The sequence below is a fragment of the Suncus etruscus genome, chromosome 15 (assembly GCF_024139225.1).
Source record: "Suncus etruscus isolate mSunEtr1 chromosome 15, mSunEtr1.pri.cur, whole genome shotgun sequence".
NCBI lineage: Eukaryota > Metazoa > Chordata > Mammalia > Eulipotyphla > Soricidae > Suncus > Suncus etruscus.
In genome coordinates, this window is record NC_064862.1 from 93,199,077 (window position 1) to 93,223,303 (window position 24,227).

At 48.1% G+C, this 24,227-nt stretch overlaps 1 protein-coding gene across 1 annotated transcript; it reads left to right on the top strand.

Moving 5' to 3' along the window:
• The first annotated feature begins 331 nt into the window (after nt 1–331).
• On the top strand, nt 332–21,920 carry SLC1A6 (solute carrier family 1 member 6). Its single transcript, XM_049789307.1, has 10 exons — nt 332–467; nt 3,584–3,795; nt 5,354–5,491; nt 6,305–6,509; nt 7,465–7,507; nt 8,507–8,832; nt 10,309–10,542; nt 11,163–11,357; nt 20,701–20,835; nt 21,625–21,920. The coding sequence occupies exons 2-10, from the start codon at nt 3,591–3,593 to the stop codon at nt 21,818–21,820; spliced, it is 1,677 nt and encodes a 558-aa protein (XP_049645264.1). The 5' UTR covers nt 332–467; nt 3,584–3,590; the 3' UTR covers nt 21,821–21,920.
• The last annotated feature ends 2,307 nt before the right edge of the window (nt 21,921–24,227 follow it).

Genomic DNA, 24,227 nt, shown 5'->3' on the forward strand with positions numbered 1-24,227 from the left:
CCCATGCAGCAGCGCAAACCCCAGACTCCTGCGCCCTAATTTGCTAGCGCTGGGAGGGGCCGGCAGCCCTGCGGTGTCCACGCGCGGGTGTGCGTGCGTGCGTGTGTGCGTGTGTGTGTGTGCGTGTGTGTGTGTGTATGTGTGTGTGTGTGCGCGCGCGCGCGCGCCCCGCGGGGCCTGGCCGGGTCTCCGCGCTCGCCGCCCCCAGCACCACAGCGCCCGACACGCGGAGGTGGGGGGACCTCCCGCAGGGGATCCCGCCCTCCCCGAGCGCCGCCACCCGCGTCCACGTGAGCGCGGGGCTGGCCCGGGTACCCCGGCGGCTCAGAGCGTCGGGGCGCGGCGGTGCCTCTGCGACCGACCGGAGCCTGCACGGGCGCTGCGCCCTCCCCGGCCCGGAGGGTCGCCGGGCTCCGGCTCCTGACCCTGCAGGCATCGGGCTCAGCGCGCACGCAGGCCGAGGCGCGGTGAGTGGGGCCCCGCGAGGCGCCGGCGCAGAGTTGGGGGGCAGGACGCATCGGGGGTGCGCTCCTCTCCGTGCACCGTGAGGTGGCCGCGCCGGCGACATCCCCGAGCCCGCGTCCCCTGCCCGCGGCCTGCCTACTCTCCGCGCGCGCGCCGGAGCCCTCGCCCGTGTCCCGGGCAGCACCCTCCACTCGCTCCCTTTTCGGGGGGTCTCCTCCCTTTTCTGGGCTCCTGACGTCCCTCGTTCCGGGGCTCCGTTCCTCTGCGCACCCCCTGGTCCACAGCTGAGCGGGGCGGTGGTGCTTGGCACGGAGGGAGAGTTCCCGAGCCGAGCCGGGCGGGCGCGCCTTGGAGTTGGGAAGAGCATAGGAGGGAGTTCTTAATCTGGGGGTCCCTCTGTGTCGTTTTCTCACAAGGGGTGCCTGGTCTCTCTTGGGTGGGAGCAGCCCGTGACGTGTCCAAAGAGCCCGCGTTTGTGCCTTGCGCCTGTTCGTGTGCGCGTAGGCGCGCGCTGTTGGCACCATGTGTGCCCGTGGGTGTGTGCGCGTGTTCCGTGTCCACGCGTGGCTTGCGCGGCGGAAGGGAGCATGTATTGTGGGGTGGGGACGCGTTTCTGGGCACAAGCGCAAGCGGTGTAGTGGCCGTGTTCTCTGTGTGATGGGATTTGCAGCGCGTGGGCGCCCCTCACAACTATACAACGAGGCCGTGTTCCCATCGTGTGGAGCGGGGGTCCCTCCTTGGCGGCCAGCACATGCAGGGCATGGTGCAAACAGCCTGGCTCCGTCTGTCCACCTGCCTCCACCTCAGCCTTTTCCTCGCCTTTCTCCGTCCCACCATGAGCTGAGCGGCAGGCTCATGGCTGGCCCACTTGAGCCTTTGCAGGCATGGAGTTTCGAGGAAGACCAAAGGAGAATTTCGGAGGCAGGTGCCACAGAAGGCCTTGGCCCAGTAGAGGGGAGAAGACCCCAAGGGTCCGTGCGTGAGGCCAGGCCTGGGGAGACCAAGTTTTTCGGCAGAGTTTGGCTGTGTCAGCCCCTGAATTGTTTATGCGCTGCCCAAGCCATCTACTGCCCCAACAGGGACAAGTTTCAGCTGGGAGGGCAGACATATTCGCATGGAAAATTAGTTTTTAGGGGCCAGAGTGGTAGCTCAGCGGTAGGGCGTTGGTCTTGCATGCGGCCGTCCCAGGACTGACCAGGGTTTGACCCCCCCACATTCCATATGGTCCCCTGAGCCTGCCAGAAGTGATTTCTGAGCGTAGAGCCAGAAATAACCCCTGAGTGCAGTCTGGTGTGACCCTAAAACACCAAAAAAAAAATTAAATTTTAGGGTGCCAGAGCCATATTATGGTGTGGGTGGTGTTTGCCTTAATCTATCCCAGCATCGTACAGTCTCCCCTGAGCACTGCCAGGGATGACTCCAGAGACTGGAGTAACCCCTGATCACTGCCGGGTGTGGCCCCAAACCACACAAACAAAAAAATAATAATCTTTTAAAAATTGGTGGGGGGGTGGACTGGAGTGAAAACAAACTAATGGAAACCTCCCTCAAGTAACAACTTGGGGCCATTTCCATCACTCCTGGGGATGCTCTTTGGAATTGGGCTGCTGGGGGTTGCACTCAGGGTCTTACAGGCCAAGTTGGCACTCAGTCCATTGAGCTGCCACCCAGTCAGGCTTCTTTGTTTCAGACACATTTTATTTAATGTGCATTAAACTGTCACTATCCGTCTAAGGCAGTGAAGGTTAACCTTTTTGAGCCCGTGTGCCTGAACTGCTGCACAAAACCAAAAAATTTCCTCAAAGTGCCAGCACGTCAATTAAACCTTAATAACAACATTTTAGTATCTAAAAACTCTTTATAAATTTTATAAACTTATTAATTGCGGACCTTCACTCGTGCCAGCTGCAAGGCCTTTGCGTGCCACAGCTGGCATGCGTGCTATAGGTTCGCCATCACAGGTCTAAGGGATAATCCCCACCTCCTGTCTCCCGAAGCATCTGTTAGAAAATGAATCGTGTTCTGGGGAGAATGGCTCAATGCAGGAAGCACATACAAGTCTAAACTGGGTTTCTCTTGTTGTTGTTGTTGTTGTTGTTGTTTTTGGCAACACCTCCCAGCTCAAGGCTGCACTCAGGAATTAATCATGCCAGTTGGTCAAAACAGCAAAGATTTTAGAATATAAATGTTGGCCAAAATGTGCTGTCCCATACACTGTTTTACTAAACACTGTTTAGGACCTGAGTGGTAGCACAGCATGGAGGGCTTGCACGCAGCCAACCAGGGTTCGATCCCCTGTATCCTATAGGATCCCCTGACCCTGCCAGGAGTGCTTCCTCAGTGCAGAGCCAGGAGCAACCCCTGAGCATTGCTGCATGTGGGCCGCAAAAGCAAAGCACAAGACAAACACAAACCCACAAAAGAGTGTAGTGTTCAAGATGTAGAAAACTTCTCAACCCTAAAGCCTAGATAGTGTGTGTGTGTGTGTGTGTGTGTGTGTGTGTGTGTGTGTCTGACTGTTTCTGTTGGTCTCAATCTTTCAATCTTTTTTTCTTCCTTTCTTTCTTTCTTTCGTTCGTTTGTTTGTTTTTGGTTTTTGGGTCATACCCGGCTTTGCTCAGGGGTTACTCCTGATTCTACTCTCAGAAATCGCTCCTGGCAGGCTCGGGGGACCATATGGGATGCCGGGATTCGAACCACCGTCCTTCTGCATGCAAGGCAAATGCCATACCTCCATGCTATCTCTCTGACCCCCCCCCCTTTTTTTTTTGTTTTTGGACCACACCCAGGGGCACTCAGGGGTTCCTCTTGGCTGTGTGCTCAGAAATCGCTCCTGGCAGGCTCAGGAAACCATATGGGATGCTGGGGATCGAACCCCGGTCCTTGCTGGGTCGGCCACATGAAAGGCAAATGCCCTAGTACTGTACTACCTTTCCGGCCCCTGGTCTCAATCTTTGTGAGACCAAACCAGGGTGCACAAAGGTCCAAGGTGCCAGTGTACCGACTTTAGACGCTGGGTTCTCTGCATGAAGTGCCTGCCCCCCCACCTCGCATTCCCCCATTCCCTCCTGCACCTGCCACGTCGTGTCCCTCACCAGGCCCTCTGGCCACCCCCCAGGTAGACCATGAGCAGCCACGGCAACAGCCTGTTTCTGCGGGAGAGCGGCCAGCGGCTGGGCGGCCCCGGCTGCCTGCGAGGACTCCAGGCCCGGCTGCAGCAGCGCGCGCTGCGCCTGCGTCTCCGCCTGCAAACCATGACTCTCCAGCACGTCCAGCGTGTCCTGCGGCGCAACGCCTTCATCCTGCTGACCGTGAGCGCCGTGATCATCGGTGAGGGGCAAGCCCGCGGCGGGGGCACAAGCCAACGCCTCCTAGTCTTGGGTGCTGAGTCCCATAAGCATCCCGGTGTGCGTGTGGGCCACCCATCCACGAGCTCTCTCTGCACCTTAATGTCACTTTATTTCTGTCGCGATTTAATTTTGGTCCTGGCGTCAACCCAGCGATGCTCAGGGGTGACTTCTGGCTCGCTGCTCAGGAATTACTCCTGTCGGCCCTTGCGGATGGGATGCCGGGGATGGAAGCCAGGCCCAACTCAGACTGGCCGAGTGCAAGGCAAAGGCCCTCCCTGCTGCGCTGTCACCGTATCCCTGAACACACCTTTATTTATTTATTTATTTATTTATTTATTTATTTATTTATTTATTTATTTATTTATTTATTTATTTATGTATTTATGTATTTATTTATTTTTGGTTTTTGGGTCACACCCGGCAGCACTCAGGGGTTACTCCTGGCTCTGCACTCAGAAATCGCCCCTGGCAGGCACGAGGGACCATATGGGATGCTGGGATTCGATCCATCGACCTTCTGCATGAAAGGCAAAATGCCCTACCTCCGTGCTATCTCTTCGGCCCTGAACACACCTTTAATGTACGCACCAAACCTGCAGATGTGGCTATAGAAATTCACCTGTACACTGCCATGTATGCTCTTTAACACGGCATCACACACACATGTAATTTTTAGTTTGCTTTTTGGGCCACACCCGGCGGCACTGAAGGTTTACTTCTGGCTCTGCACTCAGGAATCACTCCTGGCAGGATCGGGGATCCTATGAGATACTGGATCGAACCCCAGTTTGCGGCATTCAAGGCCAGTGCCTTCCCTGCTGTGCTATGGCCCTGGCCTCTCGTGTATTTACACTCACATCTATACACTTGCGAGTTACAAAATGCATAGGACCTTGAAAAATCACCCCACAGGCCTTACTTATCTCCAAGCCCAGGTGAATGAGTCTGTATCAAGGTCGTGCATGAAATAATCCAAACGAAGCTGAGGGTGAAACACGTGTAGTCTGGCAATCTTCTACCTATCTCCACCCAGTTGCCTGCCAGCACTTTCGTTTTTATTGAGCACAGAGACCAGCCCCAGATGGAGGTGTAAGGACAGATATCCTAGGCTATTCTGAATTAGTCCCAGCCAGGTTTACAAGTAACACAATCTCTGTTTCGGGGTAAATTAAAATTGTAAACAAACATATGAAGGAACCAGGGATGAATTTCGTTTTTGGTGTAAATAAGGTGTAACCTAACAGGACCACCCCTCTTTCTTGAAACAGTAACACACAAGTCATTTGTTCTATGTACATGCCCAACTACCATGCATGATGTCACATATGGATGGCCAGATAGGCATGGAAACATAATGGAATGAGTGCCTAAGGATACATAGATATGATACATAATAGGGAAACATGTCCATGTTCACGTGGGCCACAATTCTGTTCCTGCAGTGTCTAAACTAGCTGTAGCATGGTCCCCTATCGCTCACTCTCCTTCTCTCTTTCCCTTCCCTCTACGCCTCTCTGTTCACCCCATTTTGTCCCCAGGGGTCAGCTTGGCCTTTGCACTGCGCCCTTGCCAGCTTTCCTACCGCCAGATCAAGTACTTCTCCTTCCCCGGGGAGCTGCTCATGAGAATGCTACAGATGCTGGTGCTGCCGCTCATCGTGTCCAGCCTGGTCACAGGTGAGCGTCTGAGCCGTGGACAGACACTCCTTCGGAGCCCACTGACAAGATCAGCTGCTAGCCCAAGTCCAGGCTCTCAGCTCATGGTCTGTGTCCTGCCTCCTCATTCCTGTTTGCACACGCACAAACACATATGCAGGCTGTTTCACTCACCTGAGCCATGAAGCTGGCCTTTTGATTTCCTGTCCCAGGTGTCCCCGGGCCACTCTCCTAGAAAAGGGGGTTGTAGGAGCTGTTGACCACCTGGTACCTGAAGTCTGCACGCTGGGGAGCATATGGCAATGTTTGTTTGTTTTTATTTTTTGGGAGCCACACCAGTAGCACTCAAGGGTTGGTTACTCCTGGCTCTGCTCTCAGAAATTAGTCCTGGCAAGCTCAGGAGACTCTATGGGATTCCCTGTGGGATTCTTGGAATTGAACCCAGCTACGTGTAAGGCAGACACCCTCTCTTCTCGCTGTGCTATTGCTCCAACCCCGTATGGTAACGTTTGGAAAGAAGTGGATTGGGCTGGGTGACACCTGAAGTGGGAGGAGAGTGATGTGATGTTGCCAACAAGTGGGGATGAGGAGCAGCTTGGAGTGCAGAGAAGGTTCCAGGGGATTGTTGGGATAAAGGATGGGATCCACAGAGGCTTTGGGAAATACATCGGCTGGTTGAGCAACAGTCTGTGTGTGAAGGGTGTGGGAGGTGGGTGATAGGCAGGGATCGGAGAAGGGCTGTTTAAGAGTGGTATTTGAGTGGGTGGCACGTGGAGCAGGTGGGTGGTGGTTTGGGGTGCTGCCAAAGGGGTGCTGGCTCACCTGTTTCCCCAGGCATGGCATCTTTGGATAACAAGGCGACCGGGCGTATGGGCATGCGGGCAGCCGTCTACTACATGGTGACCACGATCATCGCCGTCTTCATTGGCATCCTTATGGTCACCATCATCCACCCGGGGAAGGGTTCCAAGGAGGGCCTGCACCGTGCGGGCCGTATCGAGACCATCCCCACTGCTGACGCCTTCATGGACCTGGTCAGGTGATGCCTTTTAATTTCTTTTGGGCCACAGCAGTAGTGCTCAGGGGTTCCTCCTAACTCCGAACTCAGAAGACCCTCCTGGTGGTGCTCAGGGATCACTTCTATCTCTGCACTCCAGAACCTCTCCTGGCATGCTCGGGAGACCATTTTGGATCCTGGGTTATTGAACCCAGGTCTGTTGTATGAAGGCAAAAGTCTGGGGAGGGGAGACTGGAAAAAAAAAGGCAAGAGTCTTACCCACTGCACTATCTCTCTGTTCCCTTCATGTGTTTGTGTTTTAAGTGTGCAGGGCTTCCTTCTAGCTCTGTGCTCAGGGATCACTCCTTGTGGGGCCCAGGGCATACATATTACCTGCGAGGCAAGTGGCCTCATCTGCTGTTCTGTCTCACTGGTCCCAGCTGATCGATGTTATTTACAAGCATGACGGTCATTCCTGCCTCCCACGTGACCATCCACCTGCCACCAGAGGCGAGAGGAATGGTGAAATATTCTCACCCACTGCCTGGGAATGGTGGCATCCACTGGCAGCCATTTCCTAGGGTTGGAATGTTTGAGGTGCATCTGTGTGGAGGGATCAGTGGCCCCATGAGGTATGAGAGAAGGTGGTGCTTGGCGGAAGGTTGCAGAGTGAGTTTATGTGCCCACATGTCAGCACCCAGGTACTTGGTCACCCAGCGCCAGGGCTCACCCATGTGGGGTGTGTGTGACACATACACATAAAGATACATGGCTCTGGGTAACTTACACACATTGTGCATAGCCCTGGAACGTGAGTGACTCTTTCAGGGTCATGTTCACACACGCCAGGCAGTGCCCGTCCGTCACTGCTTTGCCTGTAGCCACAGCCCCTTGTTTGCCATCTTTCTCCTTGCCGCTGGCACCCTTATGCTATTTTCAGTCCAGACCCCTTTCTGAATTTTAACCCCTTTCCTCTCTCTGATTTTTTTTCCTGCAGAAATATGTTTCCACCCAACCTTGTGGAGGCCTGCTTCAAACAGGTCAGGGCAAGTCTCATTCTTCGGGGTGTGTGTGGGTGAGGCGTGAGGGGTGGCTTAAGCTCCAGAAAGCTCTGGCCATTTGCTGCTGGCAGAGTCCTGGAGAAGGTGAGAATGCCCTTGCCATAGGAGGGATGACCCAGAGAGGTCCATTGAGAAGGACTTTGGGCACATGGTATTGGCCATGGTACTGAAGGAGAAACATCTCTTTCAGATTTTTAGCTATTTATTTATTAAATTTTATTTTTAAAAAAGGCATCATATAGTTGACAACATTGGTCATAATACATTTATTCCAAGATAAATGAAAACAAATATATTTGAAAAAATAGGAAAAAAGTTCAAAAGAAAGAAGGAAAGAAAAAAAGTACAGTAGTAAGCACATTTGTGGAAATGATTGCATCTCCAACAGTGTCAGTAATGCAGTGGCAAAGGTTTAGTAAGCTCTTGTTCTTAGCTGTGCATTCTGCTAACTTGGAATGTTCCTATAGGGTGGCAGCATTGAACAAATGAAGTGATCCAGAAATTCAAAGTACTATTACGGATACTAGAAATTTTAGGGGCAGGTATCTAGCTACCAGGCCTCCTGGAAGAAGGAAGATACAGGGGATGGGTGCCCACACTCGTTCTCAAATGCCCTGGTGTTAGCAGACCCCAACCTGGTGTACCTGGAGTTTGGTCAGGCTGGCGTCCCCAAAGAAAATCGTAGAGGGCCAATGCTGAGGTAGGGCCATTGGGGAAACGGTGATTCTCCGGGATGGAGGCAGCAGATGTGACTTCAGCAGATTGGGGACAGGCCAGAGAGCCTCTGAGCATTGTAAAACAAATGCCCACTTACCTCTCCCATGGACGGATTGGATTGTCCACTGTCTCGTGCTGGTAGGCACCGCCTGGCCACACAGTCACTCGCTCTTTGGTTCATGGGGAGTCTATAGGCTCTGGGATGTTCCCTTAGTGACCCGCAGGTCAAGTGAGCCCATGTCCCACCTCCGTCCATTTCAGTTCAAGACCCAGTACAGCACAAGGCTGGTCACCAGGACGGTGGTGCGCCCCAACAACGGGTCTGAGCCCGGTGCCTCCCCGGAGAATGGAACCAGCCTCTTGGAGAATGTCACTCGGGCCTTGGGCAGCCTCCAGGAGGTGCTGAGCTTCGAGGAGGTGGTCCCCGTGCCTGGCTCCGCCAACGGCATCAACGCACTGGGCCTCGTGGTCTTCTCTGTGGCCTTCGGGCTGGTCATTGGCGGCATGAAGCACAAAGGCCGGGTCCTGCGGGACTTCTTCGACAGCCTCAACGAGGCCATCATGAGGCTGGTGGGCATCATCATCTGGTGAGTGCACACCCTGCCACTGTGGCACCAACAGCTCTTGGGCAGGACGGAGCAGCTGGTCCCTACTCCTCTGGCCAATTGACTCTTTCCCTCAGTCCCTCATTGACCCCTCACTCAGTCACTCACTCCTTCACCTCCCATCATCCCTTAGCTCATCTCTGTGGTCATCACGCTCACTGGGGTGGTGTGCTATTTCCTGCCCCAATCTCATCTTCCTTGCATTTGTAAGTGTCCTTTCTCCCATGCTTTGCGGACATCACCCATACCCGTCCATGCATTTGGCACTCCTCCTCTCACAGAGAAGCCCCTCCAGGCAGTTAGCTTCTATCTGTGTCTGATTCACAAAGCCATGTCTGGGGTCGGAGTGGTAGCACAGGGGTAGGGCGTTTGCCTTGCATGCGGCTGACTCAGGAGGGACACAGATTCAATCCCTAGCATCCCATATGGTCCCCCAAGCCTGCCAGAAGTGATTTCTGAGCACAGAGCCAGGGGTAACTACTGAGCACGGATGGTGTGGCCCCCAAACAAAAAACAAACAAACATACAAAGCCATGTTCCTGCCTCTTTATTTTCTTTCATCTATTCTGTCAGATATTTCATTCCCAGTATTCATTCCCTCCTTCTGTCTACTTTGCTCAGTTCTCACTTACTCAGTCTTCCCAATGATTTATGAATCACTGTATGGAGTCACCCGATGCCTATGCGCCTCTCTGTCCGCCTTCAACTCTCTCTGACATTTAGCCCACTCATGGTCCACTGGGAGCTGCACTGTCTTGGAGAACTAGGAGAATTTGGGCATTCAATAATTTAGTATCAGCAGAGGGAGACTTGCCTGCTCCAGAAGATTTGAATTGGGGCGGGGGGCTGGCACACCTAGCTGTGCTCAGGGTTTACCTGGCAGTGCTTAGGGGTTACTTTTGGCTATGTGCTCAGGAATTATTCTCCTGCAGTGGACTCTGGGGGTCCCTATGGAATAAAAAATGTAACACACAGCCAAGAGCATCCATTGGAGGGAGGTCTAGGGGAGTGTCATTGTGAAAGTGATGGAACCTGGGACCCTTGTGGGAGGGACAGAGACACAGCTGCAGAGGGAAGAGGACGGCTGAGGCCTCATAGCATTTGGTCATCTGTGCAAGGGCGAGAAGCTTAGCCAGGCTGCCCTCAGTTCAGTTCTTCCCCCCACACCTTTCTCGTTGCTGGTGCGAATTTCTCTCAGTGTCTTTATACCTTCCTCGCACTGTCCTTGATCACACACTTGTTACCTTCCTTCAATCTTCATTGTGCCGAAAACCTACTCTAGGCTGTTTGGGGTGTTTGCGGGACGAGCAGGCAATCTTGTGTGTGGGGGGGGTGGGAAACATGATGGGCCGAAGGCAGTGATGAGTTTGCCTTTGTGGGTGTGTACACAGGGCTGGTGCGATGCCGGCGGCAGGTTATGGTGCGGGAGGCATCTCACAGGTGTATGTCTTGGCCTAGGTATGCGCCAGTGGGCATCCTGTTCCTGATCGCGGGCAAGATCCTGGAGATGGAGGACATGGCCGTCCTGGGTGGCCAGCTGGGCATGTACACGCTGACCGTCATAGTGGGCCTTCTGCTCCACGCTGGTGGGGTCCTGCCCCTCATTTACTTCCTCATCACCCACCGGAACCCCTTCCCTTTCATTGGAGGCATGCTGCAGGCCCTCATCACTGCCATGGGCACGTCTTCCAGGTAGGGCCAGTCCCCTTCCGCCAGCTCCCTCAGGTTCCACCTTGTTTCCCCATCTCGGCTCCAGCAAAATGCTGCCTACAAAGGTTGTGCTGTCCTCCCTGGTGACCTGGTCATGTTGCCAGTGGGGACTCCCTGTCACCAGTGAGGTCACTTGCCTTTCCTGGGGAAAGCAGCCAGGAGGCTACAGATTTACCAGGTGTGGTCACACCTCAGGGAACCCGTGGCAAACTCGGGTGGGTGGGCAGCATGGCCGCAGCCCCGGCCAGTTGTTGCAGAGCGAATGTCTCATTACTCTTGGTTTCTAGGGTCAAGCGGCTTTCTCCCAGAGGTGTCATTTCTGTGTGCTCCTGGTTTTTCCAGGAGTGCATCTTCCCCCTCAGCCCTCCGCTCCAGAAGTGTGACCCTGCCTCCTGTCCTCTTTCCCACTCTCTCCTTGACCCTCAGAACTGTGACCCTGTCCTCCCTTCTTGGGCCTGGCTCCCCCCATCCCTTTCCCCTTCATTTGACCTTTGACCTTGAACTCCCTTCCTGTCCCTGACCCCCCCTTCCCTCCCTCCTTGGGCTTCTCTGTCAGCACACTGGACCCCCTGTCTTCAGCTCCCTGGGGTTCCTTCCCACAGTTCTGCAACTCTGCCCATCACCTTCCGCTGCCTGGAAGAGGGCCTGGGCGTGGACCGCCGCATCACCAGGTTCGTGCTGCCAGTGGGGGCCACCATCAACATGGACGGCACCGCCCTGTACGAGGCCTTGGCCGCCATCTTTATCGCCCAAGTGAACAACTATGAGCTGAACTTGGGCCAGATCACAACCATCAGGTGAGTGGGTGTGGCTGGGCCATCACCTCTGAGAGGAGCCCCCTCACTCGCCTATTGATTGGGCTTATGGCAGGAAGTCGAGGTCTGCTCTCATGGTTCCAAAACTGTTTGTGGAAGTAGCCCAGTGAACCCAAAGAGAGATGCAGAGTGTGAGCCTCCGTGCGTGTTGGGTGGGATTCACCGATAGTCAACAGTCTGCACCGAACCTGCACATTGCTTTCAGTCTCCCTCCCCAATGCATTTCAAAGAATGGCTGTTGTATATATAAAAGGAAGTTTCCTCTTGGTGCCATCCTTTCCTCCATGCCTGCTTCTTAATTAAATATTATAGATAAACAATTGATTAAACAATGAGTCAAATTATTAAATATTCATAATATTCAATATTAAAGTAATATTATTGACACATCATATGTTCACATTAATATGTTGTATATTATTAATATTACTGACCATTCATCATAATACTCTTAATATCATTCACTAATTATAACAGTATTAACCAACATTATTCATTAATTATACATTATTAATCAAATATTAAATTAAACAGCAATTCAATATTATGAAATTTATGGTTAGATATACTATGTCTAATAAACATTTAGTTAGAATAACTTATAAATATGTATAAATAATTAACGTAATTAAACTTTAATTGCTACGTTAAAATGTTTCTTTTGGTGTCAAAAGAGGCATGACTCAGGCTTGACTATATACCTGGAATCAAACCTGTGTTGGCTGTGTTCAAGGCAAATGACCCACCCACTGTACTATCTATTACTCAGTCCCCTATAAATCTTTTCTAACCAAATTAAATGCCAGTTTGTTTCTTTAACTCAAAAATGTCATAATCCCATGATTTATCAAGATGTTTCTAATATAGACATTTCCTGGAATAAATGACCAAAAACCGATCCTGCCACCACTTTGGCTTTCCTTCACCAGTGTCTCTGATTTCCCACTCACCCCTGTGCCCTGCCTTCTTTCAGGCACCAACTCATTTTTGTTGTCTAGTTTGTCACAGTACAACACAAAGGCCAACAGAATTACCCACATTTAAATCAACAGTAAAATCTGTCTAAGCTGTTGGTGGGAGTTGGGCTTTTGCGTTACTGTTTATGCTGCGATTTCTCCTCAGTCTATTAGAGCATGCCAGCCCCAATAGTTATTGTGTTTGTTTGTTTGTGGGCCATACCTGGTGGCGCTCAGGGTTTACTCCTGGCTCTGTGCTCAGAAATTGCGCCTGGCAGGCTCAGGGGACCCTATGGGATGCCAGGGATTAAACTTGGGTCTCTCCCTGGTTGGCCCTACCACTGTGCTACAGCTCCAAGCCCCATAGTTCTAAGGGCACTTGCCTCGTATGTGTCTTACCTGGCGTTGAGCACGGACACACATATGATCCCCAGAGGCTGCCACAAATGATCCTTGAGCACAAAGCCAGTATTAAGCCTGAGTACTGCTCAGCATGTTCCAAAAGGGAATAATAATGAAAAAAAAAAACATAAAAAAAGAAAAAACATACCACGTGTTCATGATTAGAGGTATGTGTATACTCATAATTGGTGGAAATAACCCCCTAGTAAAAGAAAGCTTATGGATTACATAGATGTTGGGTGTGCATGCAGAGAGATGGAACAATCCAGAAGGGTATTTGTCATGCAGGCTGCTTACCCGGGTTCCATCTCCTGCACTCTGCAGTTTCCCCAAGCACTGCAGGTGAGCTGGTCTCATATCTCCAGTGTCTGTTCCTTTAGTCATTTCTCCCCCAGGTGGCAGACAGAGTCCCCTTCCTGTGTGCCAATGCCAGCTTTTAGCTTCTATTTCTCTCTAACATTTCAGCAGCATTGGCACCCTGGCACTTACCCTTCTGAGAACCCAGGCTTGTCTTGGGTATCCATTCTGCCAGTAAGATGAGTTTATAGGTGAGACATTCCGAATGACGCGGGCATTTTGCTTGTGTGTCTCTGAGTGCTTTGCTGAGAAATCTTTGGACCGTGTTATAGTCACCCCGTGGAAGCCTTCACAAGGAGATGGCAGGTCCCGAATGCAACTTGGAAGCTGGAATAGGAAGGAGGTGTCTGAATTCTGCCTTTCTTGATGTGGACTCCCAACATTTTCTCAGTCCTGGGTTATTCATGTCGATGACAGTGATGTTTCTGGTCACATGGTCATGACACCCCAGTGGGGACGTACACGGCGATGACTTGACTCTAAAGATGTTCATGAGATGGTCAGGATGTTATTTGACGATGAGCACATGGCAGCGATGACTGCAATTAACTGTGGCACTTTAAGCATCTGCATTACCTGCTCCATTTGGTCCCTACGTGATTCCCAGTGGTTTAAATCTCTGCAGTGCCCGTCATTGTCCCCTCATTGACTGCTGGGCCCTGTGCAATGACTTTACTTCTTTTCAGTGGGTCATCACACCGGCCATTGCATTCCAGGTTCTCAGCTGCCATCTGCATTGTTGTTTTTTTCCCCCCTTTTCTGGCCCCACAGATGCTCTTTGCCCATCTGCCACGTGAGTTACCAGTTATACCAGTGCCCTCCCCCCATTTCTGATCTCTTCCTGTTAAGTCCTGGAGAATGATGCGCCGTTCAAAGACACCAAGACCACAGTTTCATGCAAAAACAGGGGGTTTATTTTCTTACAAGCATGCAGGGGCTGTGCTAGAATCCAGCATAAGCCAGAAACTGCCAGCCCTGAGCCATGAGCTTACAAGCTGTATATAGTATTTCAAACAATAGAAAGGTACAGTAGATTGATTTGCTTTAGGAAATACATGACATCTGGCATTTGCTCAATCACATTTTTGCAAGGTGTAGGTGCAAGCTTACAGGGTTAACATGACCAGGTTAAAACCATGTAGGAACAGAAAGAAAGTTACACTATAACTGGGTCTACACGTTCCCACAATTGTGAAGGGGGGGTGAGTGATCAGGGCAGTCTGGAAACCCAGGGGAAACTTAAGTTCCCAGAATTGTGAAGGGGGGTAGGTGATCAGGGCAGTTAGCAAACCCAGGGGAAACTTTTCCTTTACATCCCCCCCTTTTCTTTTGTTTGATCTCTAATCCTAGAGATCTTGGGTTATTTGATTAAGTGCCTCATATTGCTGCCTAATAATCATAAGGTCCTATAGTTAGTAATAGCAGCAGGAGCACAAGTGGGCCTGTAATGGCAGACATTAGAGTTGTTAGCCAGGGGGACTGCTTGAACCAGGACTGAAACCAATTGTCTTGAACCCGGGATTTTTGTTCCCTTTTGTCTAGCCTTTCTTTAAGTATGTCCATGGATGCCTGTACAACCCCAGTGTTTTTGAGGGCCACGTATAGCCCACTTTCCTGCTAAAAGAGGAGATTTAACCCCCTTCTATTCTGGAGCACAACTTCTGACAGGGAAGTTAGCGAGTCCTTGAGAGCTCGAACTGAGGTTTCTATTTCTCTTAGGTCCTGCCTGACGGCTGTTTCAAGCTTACTGATTTGATCGGCCCCCTTAAGAGCGCAGTTGTTCCTGTTTTAATTTCAGCAGCTAACCCCATCCCTAGGATGACTGCCAGGGTGAGGGAAACCAGTTTTCGAGGGTAGAGCAGCTACTAAACCTTGCCTTAAAGAAATCAGAATTAGAATATAGCACTCTGGGCAGCTTCTGAATTAGCACACAATAATGGGAGGCCAGATTAAAAACAAGGGCAATGCAAGACATTTCTTTTTATGCCCCCTTCCCCAGCTGCTCTTCAAAAAGTGTGATTCACTACAAATCTGGTTATCATGATTCAGTCCCAACTGGAAGGGAGCTTCCAGTATGCCTGACCAGTGGTTTCACAGTTCTATGCTGTTATCTGGTACATTAGGTGATCTTCATTTTGCCCCGGTCCAGGAAGTTGAGTCAGATGGATATGCAGGGGGGTTTCTTTGAGGTCCCAGATAGTCCGTCCAGGCCACTGACCACCCGGGCTGTGGGCTTCTGAGAAGTATCTGAAAAAGACTTATGAAGAGGTTCTCGGGAGGTTTCTCACTTGTTCTGTGTCTAAGAGAACCGTCTTTTATACCTGACGTGTAACAATTAATGATAACACAAGTTAAACAACAGAAATCAAAGCATTATAGCATTATTAACAAACAGCTCTGAATTATTTTTAGTTAGACTAATGCTTACATTTATAATTTATGATCTGTTCCAGTACAATTAATGAAAAATGCTTCCACACATAGGTTACTTTACTTTAATTATAAAAATTATTTTTCTCTCCACCTCCACCCTGCACCTTATCAGATATTTGAAAAATTTTTGGCTCTTTCCTTTGCATAAACACAATACTACTGGAGAAATCTCCATTTGGGGCACCCCCAATACTCACAGAGAATTTTTGAGGATAGGGTGGGGACACAGCAGGTTTGTCACGTTACAATCACTTAGGCTAGGCTGATGTAAGAACGAGTTGGTTCGAGGATGGCTGTTGTCTTCTCACCCACTGCAGGATTTTCCTAGAGGTAGCCTGTTCCACTCCTCTTCAGGCTTGGAAGAGACTCTGACCTCAAGTCCTTTTTTATCTTGAGACTGAGGGTGGAAGGTGAGAGTGGCTGTGGCCAGTTAGTGCAGGTCCAGAAACTTTTAGAAAATTTCCCATTTCCTTTTTCAGGCCATTCATCTTGATGTCTTCCTGGTTTTGTTAGCCAGATGCCTAAAGGTGCCTGCTCGTCACACCACCTCAAGCCTGTTTATTTCCCCAAAAGAAGGCTTTGGGGTCCCCTTACTAATTTTAAGATTTCCTGTTTGCATGGGGATTACTCCTCATGCAGAGAGGAAATTTATTTGTTTGTATTTTATGCAAAGCAAACTGATGCCATGACATAAATATGGAACTAAAAGTGCTAAGGAAGAGAGAAAAAAACAAATGTTACTTAATTTTGCACAGAAAATCCTAAACCTGATTATTGTCTAGAGGCTTTTACAATAAGATTTTCCATATTATTATTATTAATTCTTTAAACCATGACTATATTCACAAAGCTCCTTGTGATACACATATTAATATTCTTGGCAACAAATAATTTTACATACAGAGAGTAGAAGTTTGCTTATTCTTCTGGACTCAGCTTAAAGCAGAAAACATATTAGACACCAGCAATTTATATTTTACAAAATTTTCTGGCAGACTTTAGACTTTTAAAAAATTTTACAATTAACAATCACTTTTTTTTAACCTTTAAACTGAACCTCAATTTTTTAAATTCTTGATTATTTCCTTTTAAAACCTTTATATATATATATATATTTTAGCTGTTTATAATACCTCATTATTATTCCATTTTTACCCAACAACATATGAATACTATAACATGGTTTAAAACATTCAAAATTCTTTTGCACAAAACATTGGCTAATTCCTGAGTTAGAGGCATTTTAATAATAATAATAATAACAATAATAATCCGACTTAATCTGATAGTTTCTTTCTTAGTACACCTTCTTAGTTTCTTTTACACATTTTTAAATTTTTTCTTTCTAAATTCACTTTACAAATTTCCTTTAGTTTTACCAACTGGCTACTCTTTTTCAGAGTTTTATTTATTTTTTTTCAGTATTAAATTTATATCTTTTTATTTTGCATAACCACATATTTTCCTACATAAATAATATTTGATAAGACTTTTAATTAAAACATTAAACAAATTTTTAAAAGCTATGCTTTCATATGTATTTCATGTTAAAATTTCTATATGCCAGATTTGACTAAATTTTTAGACCAAAGCAAAACATAAATTTTCTTAAAAGTATTTTAAATTTACAATTTAGAGAAGTTATAGTTCTTAAAGTCTGATCCTTTCCACTCAATTTTAATTATTTTATTTTTCTGAACAACTTAGTACATTATTCAAAATGGTCTTTTGTCTTTAACTATTTTCAGACATAGCATTTTGCAGTTTCTAAAAATTTATTTTACAATTTTTTACTGCTCTATAACTTATCATAGGTCCAAATGAGTTTACTGCAAATATACCCTGTTTATTGATTAAAATGCCAAATTTATGACAGTGTTCAGAACATACTATATCTTAAATTCCAGTTACCAAGTTACTTAGGCTTTACAAGATGCAACTTCAGCAAATGAGAGGTAGGTATCGTAACCATTCAAGCACTACAGTATAACTTAAGTTATAAAAACCTTTGAGATATTAAAAATGACTAATTTTACTTCAATTTTAAAAGGTCTGCACTTTATACAAATACCTAAAACTTTTATTTCTTTTATTTTTCCCAATTAGAAAACAAATTGCTAGAATTACTTTTATCTGACAGGACCAAGTTTTCTTTGTTACACTTAGTAAAGACAATCTAGGCATTTTTACATTAAGACCTTAAAACCACATTAAATTTCACATTGTTATTTAGATTTAGTTATTTCAACAATATTAAGCATTCACAAGATTAACAATATTATCAAAATGCTAACCACAACATTTTTTTACAGTTTTGGCCTCTTAAAATTAATATTATTTTTAACAGAAATAGAAATACAAAAATTTATATTATTCCCACATTACAATGCTGTTGGAACCTGTCTCTGAACTGATTGATTATTTCTTAGAGTGAGTGAAATTCCTTATGGCAGGTGGCATTTTCCAGTCTGTATTAGAACTCAGTTTCATCAGAAAAGTTAATTACAATAATTTGCAACATTTCCCACCAAATTATTCATTCTAAGAAACCTTTAAGTCGGAGGAATTTTTCAAAGAGATTTAAAGACCCAATTTTTCCTTCTGGACTCCCAGCCACTCCCAATTTCTTCTTCGATATGTTAACCGGGGGGGGGGGGGGGTGGGCGTTTGGTAAGTTTTCCTTTCTTGGATAAACTCCAGTAAAGAATTTTTTTTTTTTTTTGGTTTTTGGGCCACACCCGTTTGACGCTCAGGGGTTACTCCTGGCTATGTGCTCAGAAATCGCCTCTGGCTTGGGGGGACCATATGGGACGCCGGGGGATCGAACCGCGGTCCTTCCTTGGCTAGCGCTTGCAAGGCAGACACCTTACCTCCAGCGCCACCTACCCGGCCCCAACCAGTAAAGAATTTTTTTAACTGACTAATTTCTTAGCTTCCCAGCCAGAAGCAACAAGACGGCAGCTCTCAAGATTTTTCTGATTTTTACCTTTTGGCTGAGGTGTTTAGTCACAAAGTCCAGCCCCTCCAGGACAAATTTAAGTCCTGCTGGCCAGCAAAGAGGCAGAGTTTGCGACCACCACCTTGCCCTGTCCCTAACAGAGCCTGCCTTGAAATACAAAAACACAACGAAACAGAAAATAGCAAGAAGTATAGGAATTGCCACTTAACACCAATTTTTGCACCTCTGGGAAGTTCGCCAGCAAGAGACCTTGGACTGAGCAGTCTGAGCCTGCTCCATGGTTGACTGAGAAAAGGCAATAGATAATAACAGTCAAGAAATCAGTTATCACACAAATTCCCCACACATTCTGCCAAGCACTTCACCACTCACACTGACCGGTCTTCACTCTCACTTTAAACTTTTACAAATATCTTTTGCTCTCTGGGCCATGCCCAATGAACTCCACACCTCTCCAGGACTGGGAGGGATTTTTCCCTCACTGAGTAACTTCCAGTTTTGAAGAGAAAGACAGGAGAAAATGAACCAGAGAAGTGGAAAGCCAAAAAATAAAACCAAAACTAAAAAAACGAGATCAAAATGAAATCAAACCAACCTGAAGGATCTGCAAAGGGCTCACGCCCAGTTTGGAAAGCCCGGCCGGGACTTGCACTGATCCTTGGAGCTCCGTGGAGTCTCCTACGTTTGGAGCCAAGATTTCTGTTCCCTGCTGAGGAGGCCTCGCCCGACCTCCTCCCTGATGAGAAGGGCCCCTCTGGCCACTTCTCCCTAGGGCTCCTTAATAAAACAAGTCACACAAGACAAGGAGAAACAACTCACACAAAACAGTAGACAGACAAACAGAATCTGACCTAGGTCCCGATACTTGGGCAGTTTACCAATGTATACCCCACTAAGGGTCATACATACAGAAGGGCTCCCGAGCGTCCTCGGGATCCCCAAACCTCACTGAGGCGTCCCTCAGATCTGTGACCTGCGGCCCTCTAGACACGTCTGTCAGCCGCCACCGAGAACCCTCACGGGCTCGTACGGCAGTCACACTGCCCACACCAAGTGCACATTTTACCTCCTAGGCGCCGGTGTTCTCAAAACCCCGAGGTGAAGCGTTGATGTCCCTGAACAGGCGTGAATATCTCGGTGGAACCTCCAATGTTAAGTCCTGGAGAATGATGCGCCGTTCAAAGACACCAAGACCACAGTCTCATGCAAAAACAGGGGGTTTATTTTCTTACAAGCATGCAGGGGCTGTGCTAGAATCCAGCATAAGCCAGAAACTGCCAGCCCTGAGCCATGAGCTTACAAGCTGTATATAGTATTTCAAACAATAGAAAGGTACAGTAGATTGATTTGCTTTAGGAAGTACATGACATCTGGCATTTGCTCAATCACATTTTTGCAAGGTGTAGGTGCAAGCTTACAGGGTTAACATGACCAGGTTAAAACCATGTAGGAACAGAAAGAAAGTTAAACTATAACTGGGTCTACATGTTCCCACAATTGTGAAGGGGGGTGAGTGATCAGGGCAGTCTGGAAACCCAGGGGAAACTTAAGTTTCCAGAATTGTGAAGGGGGGTAGGTGATCAGGGCAGTTAGCAAACCCAGGGGAAACTTTTCCTTTACATTCCCAGTGGGCTTTGACGAAGGACATGCATGACGTAAATTGAGGCCTTTGAAATAGTACCCTTTTGTATCAAATATTTCTCATTCGTATATTAATTATTTTCTGTTGGTCTTGTTTTCTTATTGCCTTTCATCTGGATTTTCCCCCTCCCCTTGGGGAAGGTCTTGAATTGGATTTTAATAAAGGGAAGGCAAAAAAAAGGAGAGCTTAGCTGGGGCTGTCATCCAGGCTTGTGGTTCCATGTGTTGGAGTGACTGGCTTGTGGGTGAACAGCTTGCAGTGTGAGTTTGCTTGCCTGCTATGTCCTCCATATCTGTGTGCATTACTTAGTGCAGACAATTGTTAATAAACCATCTTCTGTCCTCCCTAGATAGGGGTTGGGATTTCCCTTTCCCTTTTGGGATCTGTGGGGTAACCAAACCTCAACCAAACTCCCAAAGAACGTCTCATGACAGACATGGCCGTTCCTGCGAAGTCACCTTGAGAGCTGTTCGATATTCTCATGTGTGAACTTCAAATCCTTTTCTCAGGGCCCCCCCTCGCCTCTTTCCCTTTTCATCTTCCAACTTTCCTTAACACCCCTCCCGCTGTCCATAGCATCACGGCAACAGCAGCCAGCGTTGGGGCAGCGGGTATCCCGCAGGCCGGGCTGGTCACCATGGTCATCGTGCTCACTTCGGTCGGGCTTCCCACAGAGGACATCACGCTCATCATCGCTGTGGACTGGTTCCTGTGAGTGTTCTTACAGCATGTCCTGACACCATCTCCCCCCCACACACAATTTCACACATGTTACCATGATCCTTGCTAATTCCTTTCTTGCCTACCCTGTGCATGAGTGTCTGTCTATGTTTTGTTTTGTTTGGGCCACACTCAGTGACACTCAGGGATTACTCCTGGCTATGTGCTCAGAAATTGCTCCTGGCTTGGGGACCATATGGGATTGAACCAGGGATTGAACCAAGGTCTGTCCTGAATTGGCTGTGTGCAAAGCAAATGCCCTACTACTGCTCTATTACTCTGGCCTCTATTTATTATTTTTTGGGGTCCACATCTCCTGGTGTGATTGCTCTGGGGAAACTCTAGACTCTTTGCTCAGGTATTAGTCCTGCCTGTGCTCTGGGGCCCTTAGGTAATCACCTAAGCAATTGATCCTGTGTTCTTCTGGATGTGTCACTGTAACTAATGCTGTAGCCCCAAAGATGGAATATAGTTCTTTTGCTACAATGTGTTATAATTGTTTTTCTTCTTCTAAATGTTTATTTATTTATTTTTGTTTTTTGGCCATACCCAATGGCGCTCCTGGCTCTGCACTTAAAAATCACTCAAAAATGGCCCGGGGGACCATATGGAATGCCCAGGTCCATTCAGGTTGTCTGTGTGCAAGGCAAACGCCCTACCACTGTGCTATCACTCCAGCCCCTATGGTTTTTCTTTGGTTTTGTTTTGTTTTGTTTTTGTGCTACACTTGCTGATGCACTGTGAGAATTTCTCCTGAGGTTATCTCCTCTTTTCACCCAGTGACCGCTTGCGGACAATGACCAATGTCTTGGGGGACTCCATCGGAGCTGCCGTCATCGAACACTTGTCTCAACAAGAGCTTGACCTTCAGGAAGCCGAGCTTACGCTCCCCAGCCTGGGGAAGCCCTACAAGTCCCTCATGGCCCCTGAGAAGGTGTCGTCTCGGGGGCGTGGAGGCAGCGAGAGTGCCCTGTGATTCCAGAAAGAGGGCTGGGGCAAACTGGGGTACCTGGCCATGAGCAGACACATCTTGCCTTGATGTTTGGGGGTGACCAAGATAAAGGTGCAAGAACCAGTGTGTGGGTGTGTCTCTTTTTGTCTCGAGTGCTGGAAACACAGTGGGAGGGAGCCTGGTGAACAGGGATTGTTTTCTCCGGGGATTGGGCTTGATGGCTCATAGATTCGGGGCTTCCCTGATGGAAGGTCCTTGGGGCTCACAGGGTGTGGCTTCCCTGGGGTGGTACTTCATTTATTTTTTGGGCTTTGGATCAGACCCATCAGCTCTCAGGGGTTACTCCTGGCTCTGCGCTCAGAAATAGCTCCTGGCAGGCTTGTGGGACTATATGGTATGCCGAGATTCGAACCACCGTCCATCTTGGGCCAGCTGTGTGCAAGGGAAACGCCCTCCCATTGTGTTATCGCTCGGGCCTCTGGGGTGGTACTTTAGAGTAACTCTGGGATTTCAGAGTTCCCATGGGCAGCGTTTCTGGGTTCACAGTGGCTGTGCTACCCTAGTGTAGGAGTGCTCTTGGGATCAAGGAGTGCAAGGTCTCCCTGTGGATGTATCTTCCTGGCTCCCCGGGTCTGGGTTTAGATTGGGGCATGATTCGGGGGGCGGGGGGGGGGGGCTCCCAGGTGTCAGGGCCTCCCTGGGCAGAGCTTCCTTGAGTGTCCTCCTGGAGCATTTGTATGCTCAAATTCCTTTTTCTCCAGGAACTGGAGCAAGTTCAGGTAAGATGTGTTTCTGCAATAAGATAAACATTCCCCGAGAGCGTTCTCAGGTCCCTTCCTCCCATGCCTGAGCACTCTTGAAAGGGGCTTGGACAGGGGAGGTGATGTCACAGTCACCCGATGGGGGAGGACCTCTGTACTGGGACTGTCCCTGCTCAAATATCAAAGTTCTCTGACTTTTCTTGGAATGCTAACATCACCCTTGCTGATCTGGTATTTACGTTTACGTGCTTAAAAATAGCACCTCGGGCCAAGAGCAGTGCTGGCAAAGTCTTTTATTGCTGTAATTCACCCCAAAACTTCATCTTCTGTGACTTAACATGGCCTGGGTGCAGTTGTAGAAGCCCTGTGTGGCAGTTCATAGCTAAGCCATTTATGCCTGTTTTCCCTTTTCTACTTCTCATGACCATGTGTTCTTTCTCTGTTATCTTCCGAATTGACAGGTTGGTGTCCAAATGCTGCCCGATACAATTTGTTCTGGAACTAATTAGATAATGCGTGACAGTCTTTTTTTCTGATTGTATCTATTCCTACTGATTCCTACCCACGTTCTCCCAGGTCACTGAGAAATTTATCCTTGATAATTAAAATAAAACCTAATTCTCATTTTTCTTTACCCAAGACTGAGAAACGACACCCTGCCTGTGGATCTAATCAATTTATGCTGTATTGGCAGTGACGTGCCACAAGGATGTTTGCTTGTGCCACAAGGTTGATTGTTGGTTTCCTGCTGCCCTCGTGTGGCCAGATATCCCCCAGCAGGCTTTCCTAGCACCATCCTCATCCATCCGCTGATCAGGAACTAGAAATCTCAGTTGTGGCTCTTCCTGGATCCTCTAGTTCCCAAAACTCATCCTAGAACTCCCCAAAGAGCCATAGTCTAAATCAGAGTCCTATAAATATTACACATTTCAATTTATCTATATGTATTTAATGAGGAATTAAAAATTTAAAATATTGGGGCCAGAGAGATAGCATGGAGGTAGGGCATTTGCCTTTCATGCAGAAGGTCATTGGTTCAAATCCCGGCATCCCATATGGTCCCCCGTGCCTGCCAGGAGCGATTTCTGAGCGTGGAGCCAGGAGTAACCGCTGAGCACTGCCAGGTGTGACAAAAAAAATTAAAAATATTTATTGTATTCTGCCGCACATACCTCCTTCTGTTCAGAGCACCTTATGCATTGCTAAAGTTGTGGTCAGGTAGCTTGGGAGGCAAGTGCCTTCACTTTGGTGCTATATTTCCAGTCTTCAATATTTATAAATGTATTATTTAAACTTGCAGGGTCTTTTAATTATGACACTGTTACCAGCGTAAACCATTTAAAGACACCCTAAACTTTCAAAAGCTTGTAGGTTTATAGAGAACAGGGGTGGGGGATGTGAGCTTCTCCAAAGTCAGATATAGCCAATATACAATCTAGTGTTAAAGAATGAAAGTTGAAAAGTCTACATCTTAAGGGGGGTTGCTGATATGTACACGTGGGCCCCATGTTCATCTACACATATTTTCAGCTAAGACTTATGGGCTCAGGGAGAACTTTGTTCGAAATTATTTCTTATTAGGTTACTCTCCAAAGCCAATTTGTCTAATTCTACCTCTTGGTTTTAGTATGTTCTAAGAAATTTTTATGAGATCTCATTGCCATGCTTGG